The sequence below is a fragment of the Blennius ocellaris genome, assembly GCF_963422515.1.
Source record: "Blennius ocellaris genome assembly, chromosome: 10".
In the NCBI taxonomy this organism is placed as follows: Eukaryota; Metazoa; Chordata; class Actinopteri; order Blenniiformes; family Blenniidae; genus Blennius; species Blennius ocellaris.
Genome location: NC_137659.1, coordinates 29698081 through 29719796, shown reverse-complemented (window position 1 = coordinate 29719796; position 21716 = coordinate 29698081). Strand labels below are relative to the sequence as shown.

The window sequence follows — 21716 nt, the reverse complement described above, 5'->3', positions numbered from 1 at the left end:
AGAGGAGGTGATGGAGAGAGGAGGTGATGGAGAGAGGAGGTGATGGAGGAGGTGATGGAGAGAGGAGGTGATGGAGAGAGGAGGTGATGGAGAGAGGAGGTGATGGAGAGACGAGGTGATGGAGGGACGAGGTGATGGAGAGAGGAGGTGATGGAGGGACGAGGTGATGGAGAGAGGAGGTGATGGAGAGAGGAGGTGATGGAGAGACGAGGTGCTGGAGAGAGGAGGTGATGGAGAGAGGTGATGGAGGGACGAGGTGATGGAGAGAGGAGGTGATGGAGAGAGGAGGTGCTGGAGAGAGGAGGTGATGGAGAGAGGAGGTGATGAGAGAGGAGGTGATGGAGAGAGGAGGTGATGGAGAGAGGAGGTGATGGAGGAGGTGATGGAGAGAGGAGGTGATGGAGAGAGGAGGTGATGGAGAGACGAGGTGATGGAGGGACGAGGTGATGGAGAGAGGAGGTGATGGAGGGACGAGGTGATGGAGAGAGGAGGTGATGGAGAGAGGAGGTGATGGAGAGAGGAGGTGCTGGAGAGAGGAGGTGATGGAGAGAGGAGGTGCTGGAGAGAGGTGATGGAGGGACGAGGTGATGGAGAGAGGAGGTGCTGGAGAGAGGAGGTGCTGGAGAGAGGAGGTGATGGAGAGAGGAGGTGATGGAGAGAGGAGGTGATGGAGAGAGGAGGTGCTGAGAGAGGAGGTGATGGAGAGAGGAGGTGCTGGAGAGAGGAGGTGATGGAGAGAGGAGGTGATGGAGGAGGTGATGGAGGGAGGAGGTGATGGAGGGAGGAGGTGATGGAGAGAGGAGGTGATGGAGAGACGAGGTGATGGAGGGACGAGGTGATGGAGAGAGGAGGTGATGGAGGGACGAGGTGATGGAGAGAGGAGGTGATGGAGAGAGGAGGTGATGGAGGAGGTGATGGAGAGAGGAGGTGATGGAGAGAGGAGGTACTGGAGAGAGGAGGTGATGGAGAGAGGAGGTGCTGGAGAGAGGAGGTGATGGAGAGGAGGTGATGGAGGGACGAGGTGATGGAGGGACGAGGTGATTGAGAGGAGGTGATGGAGAGAGGAGATGGAGAGAGGAGGTGATGGAGAGAGGAGGTGATGGAGAGAGGAGGTGATGAGAGAGGAGGTGATGAGAGAGGAGGTGATGGAGGAGATGATGGAGGGACGAGGTGATGGAGAGAGGAGGTGATGGAGAGACGAGGTGATGGAGAGACGAGGTGATGGAGGATGGTGATGGAGAGACGAGGTGATGGAGGAGGTGATGGAGAGAGGAGGTGCTGGAGAGAGGAGGTGCTGGAGAGAGGAGGTGCTGGAGAGAGGAGGTGCTGGATGGAGGAGGTGATGGAGGAGGTGATGGAGAGAGGAGGTGATGGAGAGACGAGGTGATGGAGGATGGTGATGGAGAGACGAGGTGATGGAGAGAGGAGGTGATGGAGGAGGTGATGGAGAGAGGAGGTGATGGAGAGAGGAGGTGATGGAGGAGGTGATGGAGAGAGGAGGTGATGGAGAGAGGAGGTGATGGAGGTGATGGAGAGAGGAGGTGCTGGAGAGAGGAGGTGATGGAGAGAGGAGGTGCTGGAGAGAGGAGGTGATGGAGAGAGGAGGTGATGGAGGAGGTGATGGAGAGAGGAGGTGCTGGAGAGAGGAGGTGATGGAGAGAGGAGGTGATGGAGAGAGGAGGTGCTGGAGAGAGGAGGTGATGGAGAGAGGAGGTGCTGGAGAGAGGAGGTGCTGGAGAGAGGAGGTGATGGAGAGACGAGGTGATGGAGAGAGGAGGTGATGGAGAGAGGAGGTGATGGAGAGAGGAGGTGCTGGAGAGAGGAGGTGATGGAGAGAGGAGGTGATGGAGAGAGGAGGTGATGGAGAGAGGAGGTGATGGAGAGAGGAGGTGCTGGAGAGAGGAGGTGATGGAGAGAGGAGGTGCTGGAGAGAGGAGGTGCTGGAGAGAGGAGGTGATGGAGAGAGGAGGTGCTGGAGAGAGGAGGTGCTGGAGAGAGGAGGTGATGGAGAGAGGAGGTGCTGGAGAGAGGAGGTGATGGAGGAGGTGATGAGAGAGGAGGTGCTGGAGAGAGGAGGTGATGGAGAGACGAGGTGATGGAGGAGGTGATGGAGAGAGGAGGTGCTGGAGAGAGGAGGTGCTGGAGAGAGGAGGTGCTGGAGAGAGAAGGTGATGGAGGAGGTGATGGAGGAGGTGATGGAGAGAGGAGGTAATGGAGAGACGAGGTGATGGAGAGACGAGGTGATGGAGAGAGAAGGTGATGGAGGAGGTGATGGAGAGAGGAGGTGATGGAGAGAGGAGGTGATGGAGAGAGGAGGTGATGGAGAGACGAGGTGATGGATAGAGGAGGTGCTGGAGAGAGGAGGTGATGGAGAGAGGAGGTGCTGGAGAGAGGAGGTGATGGAGGAGGTGATGGAGAGAGGAGGTGATGGAGGGAGGAGGTGATGGAGAGAGGAGGTGATGGAGAGACGAGGTGATGGAGGGATGAGGTGATGGAGAGAGGAGGTGATGGAGGGACGAGGTGATGGAGAGAGGAGGTGATGGAGAGAGGAGGTGATGGAGAGAGGAGGTGATGGAGGAGGTGATGGAGAGAGGAGGTGATGGAGAGAGGAGGTACTGGAGAGAGGAGGTGATGGAGAGAGGAGGTGCTGGAGAGAGGAGGTGCTGGAGAGAGGAGGTGATGGAGAGGAGGTGATGGAGAGACGAGGTGATGGAGGGACGAGGTGATGGAGAGGAGGTGATGGAGAGAGGAGATGGAGAGAGGAGGTGATGGAGAGAGGAGGTGATGGAGAGACGAGGTGATGGAGGGACGAGGTGATGGAGAGAGGAGGTGATGGAGGGACGAGGTGATGGAGAGAGGAGGTGATGGAGAGAGGAGGTGATGGAGAGACGAGGTGCTGGAGAGAGGAGGTGATGGAGAGAGGTGATGGAGGGACGAGGTGATGGAGAGAGGAGGTGATGGAGAGAGGAGGTGCTGGAGAGAGGAGGTGATGGAGAGAGGAGGTGATGGAGAGAGGAGGTGATGGAGAGAGGAGGTGATGGAGAGAGGAGGTGATGAGAGAGGAGGTGATGGAGAGAGGAGGTGATGGAGAGAGGAGGTGATGGAGGAGGTGATGGAGAGAGGAGGTGATGGAGAGAGGAGGTGATGGAGGGACGAGGTGATGGAGAGAGGAGGTGATGGAGGGACGAGGTGATGGAGAGAGGAGGTGATGGAGAGAGGAGGTGATGGAGAGAGGAGGTGCTGGAGAGAGGAGGTGCTGGAGAGAGGAGGTGCTGGAGAGAGGTGATGGAGGGAGGTGATGGAGAGAGGAGGTGCTGGAGAGAGGAGGTGCTGGAGAGAGGAGGTGATGGAGAGAGGAGGTGATGGAGAGAGGAGGTGCTGAGAGAGGAGGTGCTGAGAGAGGAGGTGCTGGAGAGAGGAGGTGATGGAGAGAGGAGGTGCTGGAGAGAGGAGGTGCTGGAGAGAGGAGGTGATGGAGAGAGGAGGTGATGGAGGAGGTGATGGAGAGAGGAGGTGATGGAGGAGGTGATGGAGAGAGGAGGTGATGGAGAGAGTAGGTGATGGAGAGAGTAGGTGATGGAGAGAGGAGGTGATGGAGAGAGGAGGTGATGGAGAGAGGAGGTGATGGAGAGAGGAGGTGATGGAGAGAGGAGGTGCTGGAGAGAGGAGGTGATGGAGAGAGGAGGTGATGGAGAGGAGGTGATGGAGAGAGGAGGTGATGGAGGGACGAGGTGATGGAGGGACGAGGTGATGGAGAGGAGGTGATGGAGAGAGAAGATGGAGAGAGGAGGTGATGGAGAGACGAGGTGATGGAGAGACGAAGTGATGGAGGATGGTGATGGAGAGACGAGGTGATGGAGAGAGGAGGTGATGGAGGAGGTGATGGAGAGAGGAGGTGATGGAGAGAGGAGGTGATGGAGGTGATGGAGAGAGGAGGTGCTGGAGAGAGGAGGTGCTGGAGAGAGGAGGTGCTGGAGAGAGGAGGTGATGGAGAGAGGAGGTGCTGGAGAGAGGAGGTGATGGAGAGAGGAGGTGCTGGAGAGAGGAGGTGCTGGAGAGAGGAGGTGATGGAGAGAGGAGGTGATGGAGAGAGGAGGTGATGGAGAGAGGAGGTGATGGAGAGAGGAGGTGATGGAGAGACGAGGTGATGGAGGGACGAGGTGATGAGAGAGGAGGTGATGGAGGGACGAGGTGATGGAGAGAGGAGGTGATGGAGAGAGGAGGTGATGGAGAGACGAGGTGCTGGAGAGAGGAGGTGATGGAGAGAGGTGATGGAGGGACGAGGTGATGGAGAGAGGAGGTGATGGAGAGAGGAGGTGCTGGAGAGAGGAGGTGATGGAGAGAGGAGGTGATGAGAGAGGAGGTGATGGAGAGAGGAGGTGATGGAGAGAGGAGGTGATGGAGGAGGTGATGGAGAGAGGAGGTGATGGAGAGAGGAGGTGATGGAGAGACGAGGTGATGGAGGGACGAGGTGATGGAGAGAGGAGGTGCTGGAGAGAGGAGGTGCTGGAGAGAGGAGGTGATGGAGAGAGGAGGTGATGGAGAGAGGAGGTGATGGAGAGAGGAGGTGATGGAGAGACGAGGTGATGGAGGGACGAGGTGATGGAGAGAGGAGGTGATGGAGGGACGAGGTGATGGAGAGAGGAGGTGATGGAGAGAGGAGGTGATGGAGAGACGAGGTGCTGGAGAGAGGAGGTGATGGAGAGAGGTGATGGAGGGACGAGGTGATGGAGAGAGGAGGTGATGGAGAGAGGAGGTGCTGGAGAGAGGAGGTGATGGAGAGAGGAGGTGATGAGAGAGGAGGTGATGGAGAGAGGAGGTGATGGAGAGAGGAGGTGATGGAGGAGGTGATGGAGAGAGGAGGTGATGGAGAGAGGAGGTGATGGAGAGACGAGGTGATGGAGGGACGAGGTGATGGAGAGAGGAGGTGATGGAGGGACGAGGTGATGGAGAGAGGAGGTGATGGAGAGAGGAGGTGATGGAGAGAGGAGGTGCTGGAGAGAGGAGGTGATGGAGAGAGGAGGTGCTGGAGAGAGGTGATGGAGGGACGAGGTGATGGAGAGAGGAGGTGCTGGAGAGAGGAGGTGCTGGAGAGAGGAGGTGATGGAGAGAGGAGGTGATGGAGAGAGGAGGTGATGGAGAGAGGAGGTGCTGAGAGAGGAGGTGATGGAGAGAGGAGGTGCTGGAGAGAGGAGGTGATGGAGAGAGGAGGTGATGGAGGAGGTGATGGAGAGAGGAGGTGATGGAGGGAGGAGGTGATGGAGAGAGGAGGTGATGGAGAGACGAGGTGATGGAGGGACGAGGTGATGGAGAGAGGAGGTGATGGAGGGACGAGGTGATGGAGAGAGGAGGTGATGGAGAGAGGAGGTGATGGAGGAGGTGATGGAGAGAGGAGGTGATGGAGAGAGGAGGTACTGGAGAGAGGAGGTGATGGAGAGAGGAGGTGCTGGAGAGAGGAGGTGATGGAGAGGAGGTGATGGAGAGACGAGGTGATGGAGGGACGAGGTGATGGAGAGGAGGTGATGGAGAGAGGACATGGAGAGAGGAGGTGATGGAGAGAGGAGGTGATGGAGAGAGGAGGTGATGAGAGAGGAGGTGATGAGAGAGGAGGTGATGGAGGAGATGATGGAGGGACGAGGTGATGGAGAGAGGAGGTGATGGAGAGACGAGGTGATGGAGAGACGAGGTGATGGAGGATGGTGATGGAGAGACGAGGTGATGGAGGAGGTGATGGAGAGAGGAGGTGCTGGAGAGAGGAGGTGCTGGAGAGAGGAGGTGCTGGAGAGAGGAGGTGCTGGATGGAGGAGGTGATGGAGGAGGTGATGGAGAGAGGAGGTGATGGAGAGACGAGGTGATGGAGGATGGTGATGGAGAGACGAGGTGATGGAGAGAGGAGGTGATGGAGAGAGGAGGTGATGGAGAGAGGAGGTGATGGAGAGAGGAGGTGATGGAGGAGGTGATGGAGAGAGGAGATGATGGAGAGAGGAGGTGATGGAGGTGATGGAGAGAGGAGGTGCTGGAGAGAGGAGGTGATGGAGAGAGGAGGTGATGGAGAGAGGAGGTGATGGAGAGAGGAGGTGATGGAGGAGGTGATGGAGAGAGGAGGTGCTGGAGAGAGGAGGTGATGGAGAGAGGAGGTGATGGAGAGAGGAGGTGCTGGAGAGAGGAGGTGATGGAGAGAGGAGGTGCTGGAGAGAGGAGGTGCTGGAGAGAGGAGGTGCTGGAGAGACGAGGTGATGGAGAGAGGAGGTGATGGAGAGAGGAGGTGATGGAGAGAGGAGGTGATGGAGAGAGGAGGTGCTGGAGAGAGGAGGTGATGGAGAGAGGAGGTGATGGAGAGAGGAGGTGCTGGAGAGAGGAGGTGATGGAGAGAGGAGGTGCTGGAGAGAGGAGGTGATGGAGAGAGGAGGTGCTGGAGAGAGGAGGTGATGGAGAGAGGAGGTGCTGGAGAGAGGAGGTGCTGGAGAGAGGAGGTGATGGAGAGAGGAGGTGATGGAGAGAGGAGGTGATGGAGGAGGTGATGGAGAGAGGAGGTGATGGAGAGAGGAGGTGATGGAGAGAGGAGGTGATGGAGAGAGGAGGTGATGGAGGAGGTGATGGAGAGAGGAGGTGATGGAGAGAGGAGGTGATGGAGGTGATGGAGAGAGGAGGTGCTGGAGAGAGGAGGTGATGGAGAGAGGAGGTGCTGGAGAGAGGAGGTGATGGAGAGAGGAGGTGATGGAGGAGGTGATGGAGAGAGGAGGTGCTGGAGAGAGGAGGTGATGGAGAGAGGAGGTGATGGAGAGAGGAGGTGCTGGAGAGAGGAGGTGATGGAGAGAGGAGGTGCTGGAGAGAGGAGGTGCTGGAGAGAGGAGGTGATGGAGAGACGAGGTGATGGAGAGAGGAGGTGATGGAGAGAGGAGGTGATGGAGAGAGGAGGTGCTGGAGAGAGGAGGTGCTGGAGAGAGGAGGTGATGGAGAGAGGAGGTGCTGGAGAGAGGAGGTGCTGGAGAGAGGAGGTGATGGAGAGAGGAGGTGCTGGAGAGAGGAGGTGATGGAGAGAGGAGGTGCTGGAGAGAGGAGGTGCTGGAGAGAGGAGGTGATGGAGAGAGGAGGTGCTGGAGAGAGGAGGTGCTGGAGAGAGGAGGTGATGGAGAGAGGAGGTGATGGAGAGAGGAGGTGATGGAGGAGGTGATGGAGAGAGGAGGTGATGGAGAGAGGAGGTGATGGAGGGACGAGGTGATGGAGAGAGGAGGTGATGGAGGGACGAGGTGATGGAGAGAGGAGGTGATGGAGAGAGGAGGTGATGGAGAGAGGAGGTGCTGGAGAGAGGAGGTGCTGGAGAGAGGAGGTGCTGGAGAGAGGTGATGGAGGGAGGTGATGGAGAGAGGAGGTGCTGGAGAGAGGAGGTGCTGGAGAGAGGAGGTGATGGAGAGAGGAGGTGATGGAGAGAGGAGGTGCTGAGAGAGGAGGTGCTGAGAGAGGAGGTGCTGGAGAGAGGAGGTGATGGAGAGACGAGGTGCTGGAGAGAGGAGGTGCTGGAGAGAGGAGGTGATGGAGAGAGGAGGTGATGGAGGAGGTGATGGAGAGAGGAGGTGATGGAGGAGGTGATGGAGAGAGGAGGTGATGGAGAGAGTAGGTGATGGAGAGAGTAGGTGATGGAGAGAGGAGGTGATGGAGAGAGGAGGTGATGGAGAGAGGAGGTGATGGAGAGAGGAGGTGATGGAGAGAGGAGGTGATGGAGAGGAGGTGATGGAGAGAGGAGGTGATGGAGGGACGAGGTGATGGAGGGACGAGGTGATGGAGAGGAGGTGATGGAGAGAGAAGATGGAGAGAGGAGGTGATGGAGAGACGAGGTGATGGAGAGACGAGGTGATGGAGGATGGTGATGGAGAGACGAGGTGATGGAGAGAGGAGGTGATGGAGGAGGTGATGGAGAGAGGAGGTGATGGAGAGAGGAGGTGATGGAGGTGATGGAGAGAGGAGGTGCTGGAGAGAGGAGGTGCTGGAGAGAGGAGGTGATGGAGAGAGGAGGTGCTGGAGAGAGGAGGTGATGGAGAGAGGAGGTGCTGGAGAGAGGAGGTGCTGGAGAGAGGAGGTGATGGAGAGAGGAGGTGATGGAGAGAGGAGGTGATGGAGAGAGGAGGTGATGGAGAGACGAGGTGATGGAGGGACGAGGTGATGAGAGAGGAGGTGATGGAGGGACGAGGTGATGGAGAGAGGAGGTGATGGAGAGAGGAGCTGATGGAGAGACGAGGTGCTGGAGAGAGGAGGTGCTGGAGAGAGGAGGTGATGGAGGGACGAGGTGATGGAGAGAGGAGGTGATGGAGAGAGGAGGTGCTGGAGAGAGGAGGTGATGGAGAGAGGAGGTGATGAGAGAGGAGGTGATGGAGAGAGGAGGTGATGGAGAGAGGAGGTGATGGAGGAGGTGATGGAGAGAGGAGGTGATGGAGAGAGGAGGTGATGGAGAGACGAGGTGATGGAGGGACGAGGTGATGGAGAGAGGAGGTGCTGGAGAGAGGAGGTGCTGGAGAGAGGAGGTGATGGAGAGAGGAGGTGATGGAGAGAGGAGGTGATGGAGAGAGGAGGTGATGGAGAGACGAGGTGATGGAGGGACGAGGTGATGGAGAGAGGAGGTGATGGAGGGACGAGGTGATGGAGAGAGGAGGTGATGGAGAGAGGAGGTGATGGAGAGACGAGGTGCTGGAGAGAGGAGGTGATGGAGAGAGGTGATGGAGGGACGAGGTGATGGAGAGAGGAGGTGATGGAGAGAGGAGGTGCTGGAGAGAGGAGGTGATGGAGAGAGGAGGTGATGAGAGAGGAGGTGATGGAGAGAGGAGGTGATGGAGAGAGGAGGTGATGGAGGAGGTGATGGAGAGAGGAGGTGATGGAGAGAGGAGGTGATGGAGAGACGAGGTGATGGAGGGACGAGGTGATGGAGAGAGGAGGTGATGGAGGGACGAGGTGATGGAGAGAGGAGGTGATGGAGAGAGGAGGTGATGGAGAGAGGAGGTGCTGGAGAGAGGAGGTGATGGAGAGAGGAGGTGCTGGAGAGAGGTGATGGAGGGACGAGGTGATGGAGAGAGGAGGTGCTGGAGAGAGGAGGTGCTGGAGAGAGGAGGTGATGGAGAGAGGAGGTGATGGAGAGAGGAGGTGATGGAGAGAGGAGGTGATGGAGAGAGGAGGTGCTGGAGAGAGGAGGTGATGGAGAGAGGAGGTGATGGAGGAGGTGATGGAGAGAGGAGGTGATGGAGGGAGGAGGTGATGGAGAGAGGAGGTGATGGAGAGACGAGGTGATGGAGGGACGAGGTGATGGAGAGAGGAGGTGATGGAGGGACGAGGTGATGGAGAGAGGAGGTGATGGAGAGAGGAGGTGATGGAGGAGGTGATGGAGAGAGGAGGTGATGGAGAGAGGAGGTACTGGAGAGAGGAGGTGATGGAGAGAGGAGGTGCTGGAGAGAGGAGGTGATGGAGAGGAGGTGATGGAGAGACGAGGTGATGGAGGGACGAGGTGATGGAGAGGAGGTGATGGAGAGAGGAGATGGAGAGAGGAGGTGATGGAGAGAGGAGGTGATGGAGAGAGGAGGTGATGAGAGAGGAGGTGATGAGAGAGGAGGTGATGGAGGAGATGATGGAGGGACGAGGTGATGGAGAGAGGAGGTGATGGAGAGACGAGGTGATGGAGAGACGAGGTGATGGAGGATGGTGATGGAGAGACGAGGTGATGGAGGAGGTGATGGAGAGAGGAGGTGCTGGAGAGAGGAGGTGCTGGAGAGAGGAGGTGCTGGAGAGAGGAGGTGCTGGATGGAGGAGGTGATGGAGGAGGTGATGGAGAGAGGAGGTGATGGAGAGACGAGGTGATGGAGGATGGTGATGGAGAGACGAGGTGATGGAGAGAGGAGGTGATGGAGGAGGTGATGGAGAGAGGAGGTGATGGAGAGAGGAGGTGATGGAGAGAGGAGGTGATGGAGAGAGGAGGTGATGGAGGTGATGGAGAGAGGAGGTGCTGGAGAGAGGAGGTGATGGAGAGAGGAGGTGCTGGAGAGAGGAGGTGATGGAGAGAGGAGGTGATGGAGGAGGTGATGGAGAGAGGAGGTGCTGGAGAGAGGAGGTGATGGAGAGAGGAGGTGATGGAGAGAGGAGGTGCTGGAGAGAGGAGGTGATGGAGAGAGGAGGTGCTGGAGAGAGGAGGTGCTGGAGAGACGAGGTGATGGAGAGAGGAGGTGATGGAGAGAGGAGGTGATGGAGAGAGGAGGTGATGGAGAGAGGAGGTGCTGGAGAGAGGAGGTGATGGAGAGAGGAGGTGATGGAGAGAGGAGGTGCTGGAGAGAGGAGGTGATGGAGAGAGGAGGTGCTGGAGAGAGGAGGTGATGGAGAGAGGAGGTGCTGGAGAGAGGAGGTGCTGGAGAGAGGAGGTGATGGAGAGAGGAGGTGCTGGAGAGAGGAGGTGCTGGAGAGAGGAGGTGATGGAGAGAGGAGGTGCTGGAGAGAGGAGGTGATGGAGGAGGTGATGAGAGAGGAGGTGCTGGAGAGAGGAGGTGATGGAGAGACGAGGTGATGGAGGAGGTGATGGAGAGAGGAGGTGCTGGAGAGAGGAGGTGCTGGAGAGAGGAGGTGCTGGAGAGAGGAGGTGCTGGAGAGAGAAGGTGATGGAGGAGGTGATGGAGGAGGTGATGGAGAGAGGAGGTAATGGAGAGACGAGGTGATGGAGAGACGAGGTGATGGAGAGAGAAGGTGATGGAGGAGGTGATGGAGAGAGGAGGTGATGGAGAGAGGAGGTGATGGAGAGAGGAGGTGCTGGAGAGACGAGGTGATGGATAGAGGAGGTGCTGGAGAGAGGAGGTGATGGAGAGAGGAGGTGCTGGAGAGAGGAGGTGATGGAGGAGGTGATGGAGAGAGGAGGTGATGGAGGGAGGAGGTGATGGAGAGAGGAGGTGATGGAGAGACGAGGTGATGGAGGGACGAGGTGATGGAGAGAGGAGGTGATGGAGGGACGAGGTGATGGAGAGAGGAGGTGATGGAGAGAGGAGGTGATGGAGGAGGTGATGGAGAGAGGAGGTGATGGAGAGAGGAGGTACTGGAGAGAGGAGGTGATGGAGAGAGGAGGTGCTGGAGAGAGGAGGTGTTGGAGAGAGGAGGTGATGGAGAGGAGGTGATGGAGAGACGAGGTGATGGAGGGACGAGGTGATGGAGAGGAGGTGATGGAGAGAGGAGATGGAGAGAGGAGGTGATGGAGAGAGGAGGTGATGGAGAGAGGAGGTGATGAGAGAGGAGGTGATGAGAGAGGAGGTGATGGAGGAGATGATGGAGGGACGAGGTGATGGAGAGAGGAGGTGATGGAGAGAGGAGGTGATGGAGAGACGAGGTGATGGAGGATGGTGATGGAGAGACGAGGTGATGGAGGAGGTGATGGAGAGAGGAGGTGCTGGAGAGAGGAGGTGCTGGAGAGAGGAGGTGCTGGAGAGAGGAGGTGCTGGATGGAGGAGGTGATGGAGGAGGTGATGGAGAGAGGAGGTGATGGAGAGACGAGGTGATGGAGAGAGAAGGTGATGGAGGAGGTGATGGAGAGAGGAGGTGATGGAGAGAGGAGGTGATGGAGAGAGGAGGTGATAGAGAGACGAGGTGATGGAGAGAGGAGGTGATGGAGAGACGAGGTGATGGAGAGAGGAGGTGATGGAGAGAGGAGGTGATGGAGAGAGGAGGTGCTGGAGAGAGGAGGTGCTGGAGAGAGGAGGTGATGGAGAGAGGAGGTGCTGGAGAGAGGAGGTGCTGGAGAGAGGAGGTGATGGAGAGAGGATGTGCTGGAGAGAGGAGGTGCTGGAGAGAGGAGGTGATGGAGAGAGGAGGTGCTGGAGAGAGGAGGTGCTGGAGAGAGGAGGTGATGGAGAGAGGAGGTGCTGGAGAGAGGAGGTGATGGAGAGACGAGGTGATGGAGAGAGGAGGTGCTGGAGAGAGGAGGTGCTGGAGAGAGATGGTGATGGAGGAGGTGATGGAGGAGGTGATGGAGAGAGGAGGTAATGGAGAGACGAGGTGATGGAGAGACGAGGTGATGGAGAGAGAAGGTGATGGAGGAGGTGATGGAGAGAGGAGGTGATGGAGAGAGGAGGTGATGGAGAGAGGAGGTGATGGAGAGACGAGGTGATGGATAGAGGAGGTGCTGGATAGAGGAGGTGATGGAGAGACGAGGTGATGGATAGAGGAGGTGATGAGAGAGACGAGGTGATGGAGAGAGGAGGTGATGAGAGAGGAGGTGATGGAGAGACGAGGTGATGGAGAGACGAGGTGATGGAGAGACGAGGTGATGGAGAGACGAGGTGATGGAGGGACGAGGTGATGGAGAGAGGAGGTGATGGAGGGATGAGGTGATGGAGAGACGAGGTGATGGAGAGAGGAGGTGATGGAGGAGGTGATGGAGAGAGAAGGTGATGGAGAGAGGAGGTGATGGAGGAGGTGATGGAGAGAGAAGGTGATGGAGAGAGAAGGTGATGGAGAGAGGAGGTGATGAGAGAGGAGGTGATGGAGGGACGAGGTGATGGAGAGAGGAGGTGATGGAGAGAGGAGGTGATGGAGAGATAAATAAACAGGACTAGGAGAGTGGTACTATCAATAGAACTGCTACGTCTAGTGGAGAGGAGGTGATGGAGAGAGGAGGTGATGGAGAGAGGAGGTGATGGAGAGAGGAGGTGATGGAGAGATAAATAAACAGGACTAGGAGAGTGGTACTATCAATAGAACTGCTAGGTCTAGTGGAGAGGAGGTGATGGAGAGAGGAGGTGATGGAGAGAGGAGGTGATGGAGAGATAAATAAACAGGACTAGGAGAGTGGTACTATCAATAGAACTGCTACGTCTAGTGGAGAGGAGGTGATGGAGAGAGGAGGTGATGGAGAGAGGAGGTGATGGAGAGAGGAGGTGATGGAGAGAGGACTAGGAGAGTGGTACTATCAACAGAACTGCTAGGTCTAGTGGAGAGGAGGTGATGGAGAGAGGAGGTGATGGAGAGAGGAGGTGATGGAGAGATAAATAAACAGGACTAGGAGAGTGGTACTATCAATAGAACTGCTACGTCTAGTGGAGAGGAGGTGATGGAGAGAGGAGGTGATGGAGAGAGGAGGTGATGGAGAGACGAGGTGATGGAGAGAGGAGGTGATGGAGAGAGGAGGTGATGGAGAGAGTAGGTGATGGAGAGAGGAGGTGATGGAGAGATAAATAAACAGGACTAGGAGAGTGGTACTATCAATAGAACTGCTAGGTCTAGTGGAGAGGAGGTGATGGAGAGAGGAGGTGATGGAGAGAGGAGGTGATGGAGAGATAAATAAACAGGACTAGGAGAGTGGTACTATCAATAGAACTGCTAGGTCTAGTGGAGAGGAGGTGATGGAGAGAGGAGGTGATGGAGAGAGGAGGTGATGGAGAGAGGAGGTGATGGAGAGAGGAGGTGATGGAGAGAGGAGGTGATGAGAGAGGAGGTGATGGAGGAGGTGATGGAGGGACGAGGTGATGGAGAGAGGAGGTGATGGAGAGAGGAGGTGATGGAGAGAGGAGGTGATGGAGAGAGGACTAGGAGAGTGGTACTATCAACAGAACTGCTAGGTCTAGTGGATAAACTCTTGTTGTGTGCAGTGGAGGAATCATGGTCCAGTTGTGGTTTTCGAGGTGAACTGATCAATATCTCCTGATATTGAGGCCATACCGTCCAGCCCTACCGGGAAGCGTCAGAATGAAGTCTTTCAAAGACAAAAATGACGCATTAAAAAAACAATTAAAACCAACTTTTAATATCATGGAATTTAGAATATTGTATTCTGTGACTTTGAGGTTCATTGTTTTTATAAAATAGTAAACCTTCTCATGTTCACGAGTGATTAATTGAATCAACTCCTTTAATGATGGAAATGGGCCAGTGAATGAAGTGTGAGCCGTCAGAATGTGAATGAGGTTTGAGGATCACCATCATTTCCTTGTCTAGAAACTATATGTCCACGTTGAAACTGCACTTTTCATCAATTCTCGCAGCAAAAGTACATACTGAGGATTTGATCTCTGTTGATGAAGTATTTTATCGCCTATTTGCTGTTATTCCGAGGAGGAAGATTTTCCTCTGAGGATGATGGGTCAGCCTGGGTTTGGGTGAGGTGGAATTACGTGATGCACCTGAACGCATCACGCTCCTGCAGTTAGACCGGACCACATAAAGCAGCACATGATGGTGAGAATATGGAGACGAGGTTAGAATGACAGAAAGGTCACGTTTAGAGGAAATGCTGGAGAAGCAGAGGCCTTGAAACAGCGGAGATACAGGCAGAAGTAGAATCTGGCGGCATGGAGCTCGCCGTCCCGTGGAAAAAACACAAATTCCCTGCATCGTTGTTAAAGTCACAGGGTTCAAAGTGTGTGGTCCAGAAATCCCAGCAGGTGTTCTGTTGTGGATGAACAGTAGTGCTGCTGATGTGAAACCAGCAGAGTGCGGGACTTACGAGGACTTGTTTCCTTTGGTCTGCTCCTGGATCAGTTCTCCTTTGGGGTTAACAGTGAAGATCCTGCACACTGGAACTCCAACCTCCTTGTAGGCAAACACATCCTGTGCAGAGGAAACCCACAACATGAGGGACAGGGGGGTACAGCAAGACCCTGAAGAACTCTTTCAAGACCACCTCTGGTCACATTGCCACCACAAGAGTATTTTATTAACATTTAAAGTGAAAGACCAACACATGAAGCGGAAGTACATTATGATACCTGGCTTTCAGTTTAATAACAAATCAAAAACTGAAGAGTGTGGCGTGGAAAAGGATTCCTGTCCTTTACACTGATCATCCTAAGTCAAATCCAGATCAACCAGGAGCCTTCAGAAGTCACCTAATCCCAATTCTACCTGATCCCAGTATGAATCCAGCTGTTCTGCTCTGGTCATTAGAGAACATCTGTGAACCAACGGCATCATGGAGACCAAAGAACACACCAGAAAGGTCAGGGAGAAGGTGGTGGACAAGTTTAAAGCAGGGTAAGTTCTAAAATAAACATCTGATGGAGAACCAAGCGATCCATCACCACAAAATGAAAAGAGTCCAGCACAAGCACAATCCTACCAAGACATGGACGTCCACCTGAACCGGAGGCCGGGCGAGGAGAGCATTGATCAGAGAAGCAGCCCAGAGGCTCATGGGAAGTGTGGAGGAGCTGCAGAGATCCCAACCTGTCCACAGGACAACTTTCAGTCTGAAGAAAGCCAGTGTGGCCACTAAAGCAGAAGAAGTCCTGTCTGTCAGCAGCCATGTTGGACACTCAGTGGACATGTGGAGGAAGGAGAACAAAAGTCCACCTTCTGGACCCAATGCTGGCAAAGTAGCAGTGCAGACCCCACTGTGAAGCATGGTGGGGGCTGCTTTTCTTCAGGAGGGGAGGGAAGATGGTGGGAGGAAAGGACTTGAGACTGGGACAGCAGGACAGCCAGCAGAGCAACAATGGAGAGCTTTAGAGAAAAACACACTGAGGTGTCATTCCCACAGTCACACCTTCATCCAACTGACACTGCTGTTTGCACTGTGACTGAGCTGGAGCACTTTGACATGAACAACTGGACACTATGTTCAGCTAGAGACCGAGCCCAAGACCCTGAAGGACCATCCACAAACTGCTGACTCAGGGATCAATACTTTTCAACACCAGAGTTCTTGAATTTGTATAAACTTGTGAAAATCATCAATCATTTTCCTTCTGCTGCACGTTGTGTCAGTCTGTCACATAAAATCCAGATAAAATACTTCTGCAGGTCCTTTAGCTCCACCCTGCCGACTGTGTGATCACACTTCACCAACTTCCACTGGTTAGAAAAACCCTCTTGTCGTAATAGAATCAATTTCTGGAACAAACTTGTAATACTTTATATAGACATGTGGGAACACGGAATGATGCCATGGTACTGGCAGCAACCACAGACTTCCTGTTTGTGAAGCAACTTCTCTCCATTCTGTGAGTGTGTGTGTGTGTGTGTGTGTGTGTGTGTGTGTGTGTGTGTGTGTGTGTGTGTGTGTGTGTGTGTGTGTGTGTGTGTGTGTGTGTGTGTGTGTGTGTGTGTGTGTGTGTGTGTGTGTGTGTGTGTGTGTGTGTCATTTCACAGAGATGCAACAACAACTGAAGAGTCCCGGGATATTTAGTAATGAGATAACACTATTGTATACATTTTCCTTTGCCATTAAATACTGTTCAGTTACTGATTGTACCAAGTCTTTAATTTGAATATTGCTGATCAAGTGTAAAGTACTGCGTTCATCCCAGGACTCCCACATTTAACACGTCTACTTCCAGAGTAATTTGCTTTAATCAGAGTGTCCCATGAAGTGCTTGAGAAGTCTTTAATTGATTAAAATGCTGCTAGAGTATTGACAGAAGGAGACAATCACTTCCTGTTAAATCTAGAATATAACCTGAAATAGTATATTTAATAACTTGTCTAAAGAAAACTAAATATATTCAACCAAAAAAAAACTGCTCAGGTACAGTTGAGGTCAATCTTACTAGGCTCCTTTGACATTTCAATTTGTTTTCAAATAATTCCCAAGTGCTATTCAACAGATCAATGAATTTTTAACAGGGCTTTTTAAACACCATAGCTATATTTAGGATGTGTTCATTAGTTTATTTTGCACACAGAAACAAAAACCAAAAGTAACCAAAAGCACTCAACCAGCCTTCCAGTGCGTTCAGAAATGAAAAGCATTTCTGAACCTATAAAACTCTTAACAACCAGGCTGGGTGAATTCTTTAGCACAGACAACACTTGGTTCTCAGAGCGCTGCCCCCTGGAGGCTCGTAGGTTTTCTACATGTAGAATGGAGCGTTCAGGCTCCTCTCATGTGGAACCCCATCCCAGTTTCAGTGAGGGAGGCTGACAGTCTGGACTTTGAAGGGTAAGATGCTCTACTGAATACAGCTTCAGGACACGTTTTCTCCTGAAGCTGCTGTACGAGAAGATTCTCTCTCCCTGCTGGTGTGAGCCAGTGGATCCATGACAATCTCATGATTGGTCTCTGCCCAATCCCTTTCTCTCTTTCCAACTTTGAATCTTCAACCAGAACAGCAGAAAGTCTCAACCCCAATCTGGTTTTGCAGGTTTCTTCCTCATAATAGGGGACTTTTCCTTTCCAGTCTCCTGTGCTTGCTCTGTGGAATTGTTGACTTTTTCTCTGTGCAAATGCCGTGAGCTGCCTGTGTTCTATTTGGTGCTATAGAATAAGAATAATAGTCCAATTGAATTCATGGAAACACTGGCACGGTGGAAGTCTGCTACAGATGAACTGCTCAGCCTCATTCCCCTCATCACACGTTCCACTGAGGACCAGGTAGCATGAACTTACCATCATTTTTTTACATTTAGTCCATTTATGTAAAGTAATTGGCTTTAGCTGCAGGAGCTTTAAAGTGCTGTATAAATAACGTGGACTTGACTACTCTTTCACTACCCTTTCACACTGCAGTCAAATGAGATCCAATTCTCATTTTCTGCTCTCAAGTGAGCAAATATCCCATCTGCTTTATGTTGTTGGAATTGATTTTTCTTTCACACCAGACTCTGGCCACCATCATATGTAGTATCCAATCAGATGTGCATCTGATCTTTCAATGTGACTGCCGTCTGAAGCGGCTCCACCTAAAGGTTAAAAGCTGTGCTCTCATGTTTCCTCATTGCTCTTCGTTTCTCCCTCATCCTCTCGTCCAGATTCTGTTGCCTATTACTGCACAACCACTTGAAAATCAATCTACAAGCTGACCTGTGTTGCCTCATATGGCAGGTATCCCCCAATTGGGGAGCTGAATTCTCCTAACTTTTAACTTTGACTTGTTCTTCATTATACGTGTAACAGTTTTACGGTTTTAACCTTATTTCTACAGAAGTTGAGATACGGGCTGGTTTTTATTGAGGTGGTGGTTTTATATTGTGTTTGGGCTGGAATCAGCAAGTCAGATCTGGCAACCCTCACTCTGACTGGTGTAACATCAGTATTTACTTCCATAAACAGCGTGCTAGGTGTAACATCATGCCATCTTCTGTGCCTGCAGCTCAGTCGGAACATTCACACTGCAGTCTGATGAAGGTTGTACTTAAAATGTTGTGTGAACAGTGAACGAAATCAGATTTGAGCAACAAATGAGAGTTGAGCATGAAGACTTGCAGTGTGGATGCAGCTTGAGGCAGAAAAGAGTGGATGTTGATCTCCAGGACCGCTGACGTACGACCAGCTCACCAATCAGACTCACATTGGCTCGGTTTCCAAAGGCGGCATGGAACGGCTGCTTGTTGTACTGGAACAGATTCTTGATGTCTGTAAGGCATTCAATCTTGAAGATCTCCGGTTTCTTCTCAATCACCTCCCTGAAGCAAAAAACAAACTTCCATTGGTCAGATGCACTCGTGTATGTACTTAGACTGTAATGAAGAGGTCATGTTTCACCATTCTTCCACTACATATGACACATTCCTCAAGAAATGCCTCAAAGCAGCTTGTTTTAGTTGCAAGCAAACACTTTGAGGTCATCTTCATCTGAGTGACATCACAGAAAAGCCGTGGCACTGAACGACCTCCATACACGGAGCCGAGGCCGACGAGAGGCAGGACTCGTTAGACCTCAACCTTTGGACTCAAAGTGTGGAGCTTTGGGTTTTGGGTAGTGTCTCCACTGGTTGTGATCTTTACATGGGCTGCCACTGACTGGTGATGACAGGTTTGTTTGTAAAGTGGAAGAGCTCTGATTAGTGTAAATGACAGCTGCTGTGTATTTTCCCAGACTCTTGTGTGAAACACGGTTAGTATACATAAAGACTTAAGTACCGGTGGAAAGCAGAGAAGAGGCTGCTGGGAGACAGCATGAGAGGCCCTCGAGGAAGGATGGTGCCGCCGTCATTGACCCACTGCAGGTACCCCCTGGTCATGTCAGCCATGCCAATAGCTCGAGCTGAGCAGTACAAGAACTTGTAGCCATTCCTGCCAACAGGGGAGCAATTGTCATTCACAAGTTCTGACGGTCACAAAGCACAACTCGTAACCAGCAGCTACTAGCTACCATGGCTGTTTGTTATGAGAGATGGAAGCAGTTCACATTTATTACCAAGACGGATCCAGAAAGCAACGGCAGACAGGTCTGTTTCTAGAAAATCAGGGATTCTCTGTAAACTGCCAAGAAAAACTGAATGTGCTGAATGAGCATCATCACCATTTTGAATCTATTAAAAATCTATATTTCTTTCAGCTCTGATATTTTCCCCTGGTTTCCCTGGTTAATCCTGGTTCACCCTGCTGTAACCTGGTTCTCTGTCAGTATGTGAGTGTTTATGATTTTGAAGGAAAGATGTCCCTTCAAATCTATATATGTTGAGTATTAATGATATACATAGACATTAATAACACACCTCTCCAAAACCTTGCAGCTTTCTTACATTGCTGATGTTTCTGCAGCTTGACTTGAGTGTTCCTCTTACTCCCCTGGCTTCTCTCCATCACACACTGAACTAGTAGAGTAACTCTTGTGTTGCTGTAGTCTAAGTTACTTCCTGAGTTACTTGCGGTCAGATCTCAGCGTGACAGTATCCGTCAGCACTGTGTGGGTCAGTTTGAGAACTGATGTATTCTGTTCGCTGGCACAAAGTCAAAAGTTGGCATGTTTGAATGAATGAGTTTTTCAGCCGCTTCTGCAGCACAAAAATATTAGTGGAAAGTCGGTGCAGCGTCTGTTAGTGGAGTCATTTAGCAATAGAGGCATTTTAATGGTACAGTGCTTGTTTAAAGGTTCATGAGATTAACACTTCGAGTCACTGTGAGGAAATGCCAGCTGGACAGGAAGTTGACTGGGAATCACACTCCGACAGTCCTCCCCACTCAGCAGCCCTCCATTGTCCTGTGATCATTTACAATGTTGTGCACTTACTCAGCCACTGAGTGGTACAGCTTGGCGATGCCCTGGTGGGTCCAATCCTTCCCCAGCTGAGGCAGGATCTGTCCGAATACATCCGACCTGAATCGGTCGACAAACAGGTGCATTAGCTTCAGGGAGGAAACAGGATCAGGGCTGCACCACATGTGACTGGACTGTACGTTCAAATTGTGCATGTGAACAGATTAACCGGTCAGAAGATTCCACTGCATCAGATTGTTTTCAGATTTCACTTCATTATTTCAGTATCAACTGGGTCTAACTCCAGAAAAAACACTGTAATGCGAATGCACACATTCCAAAGCACAAAGACTTCAACATCATGTTGATTTAGTTGCATTACCACCAGAAAAACCGTCACGTGTTGAACTGGTGATGCAAAGATCGACTGAGAAACATGTATAGGGAGTTGAGTGCAGAGGAAGAAGGTCCATTAATGTAACTAAGTGGAACAGGGTGTTCAGTGAAGGTTAAATAAAGCTCCACAGCTAACTTTTATCATAAATGTATGACATCAGAAGCTGCCTTGTGCTAATGAGGAGGAGAAGCCCCCAGGAGAGCAGTGCGTGCTCCTTTGCTTTTGGCCTGTGTTCTTCTACACGAGATGGAAATGGGCTCATTACAGTGCTGTGCTCTTCACCCTGGGCCTGAAGGTCACACACATCATCAGTCCATCTGGGCCCGTTTGATGTTGACCACCGTATGAACCTCGCAGAGTGGGCGGCACAAAGCTGGAAGGTAATCAACCAGCTTAACATAAATAGTCCTTCATCTGTGCTGAGAAGGACTCCGCGTGTCCATGGTGATGAAGTTACTGAGGGCGTTACACCAGGTAGGAAAGAGGGGAAATGCCGAGTATGACTACACCCAACACTATACCTGTTTTTGATAAGCAAAATGCAACACACCACCAAGTAAGCTTTCATTTCCAACTTTCTGTTTCTCTGTTATTACAATCCCGGCAAAATGTTATTATGATTCTTACAGTCAGCTCACAGTGTAGCGACTGGTGTTTATTTGATTGCATCATCATCAGCTGCGTCAGAGAACAGTTTCAGAGTCGTGGCTCCACTCGTACTTGGTGATGGTGCCATCGATGTCGGAGATGATGACTCTGTCGTCCCAGTTCCACAGGTAGATGGTGCCCTCGCAGCGACACGTGCCCTGGTACTGAGTGGTGATGCTGAACGTCACGTCGTTCGGACCTTCCTTTAGCTTCAGACTGGCCTGCAGAGACAAGAGACCTGTGAAGGGATCTGAACACGCACAGGTCTCTACTGCCCCCTACAGACTCCTAGTATAACACAGTGTGCCGGTCACAGCAAGCAGGTTAAATAAACAAGCTTGAAACACTACAAAATAACAGTCTGCAGAAGAAGTGAGACATTAAATAACAGCTGAACACTGAGCATTCAGTTGAATACGTACAATCTGGTCAGAAGAGAGGCGCAGTGACTTCCTGTAGGCATGGGGGCTGGGATGGTGCAGACTTTCTCCAGGCGCCAGGCGCTCTTGGCAGGAGGCAGCACTCACCTCCTTAGCATCCTCATCACTGGAGGAGTCTCCTGCTTTAAGCCTGAGTGGAAACAACCGCATTTAGGGAGGTTTTAGACTTTTTTATTGAATTTATATGATTTCAAAATCAACAGGCCCCCCTAAAAACACATCTTTGTAAAAGTTGTGGTGTCACATACGGTGAAGGAAGCTTCTCCTGAGATACGGAGGCTTCTTCTTCAAGATGAGACTCCTTGTTTTCAGGCTTCGTCTCCGACTGCAGGATGAAAGAAAAAAAACACCAAAACAAATAAC

At 52.5% G+C, this 21716-nt stretch overlaps 1 protein-coding gene across 6 annotated transcripts in view; it reads right to left on the bottom strand.

Moving 5' to 3' along the window:
• lpin2 (lipin 2) overlaps positions 1-21716 on the bottom strand; it is a 46041-nt gene that overhangs the window by 6137 nt on the left and 18188 nt on the right. For 4 of the 6 annotated variants that reach the window (XM_080504008.1, XM_080504011.1, XM_080504012.1 and 1 more), the window contains exons 13-19: positions 21602-21678; positions 21336-21483; positions 20986-21134; positions 19902-19988; positions 18809-18961; positions 18237-18351; positions 14456-14559 (exon numbers count right to left, since the gene is read on the bottom strand). In XM_080504008.1, coding sequence (XP_080360134.1) covers positions 14456-14559; positions 18237-18351; positions 18809-18961; positions 19902-19988; positions 20986-21134; positions 21336-21483; positions 21602-21678 — 833 coding nt within the window. Of the gene's footprint in view, positions 1-14455; positions 14560-18223; positions 18352-18808; positions 18962-19901; positions 19989-20985; positions 21135-21335; positions 21484-21601; positions 21679-21716 lie in introns of those variants that run through there. The other 2 variants (XM_080504009.1, XM_080504010.1) reach the window with 2 other exon arrangements.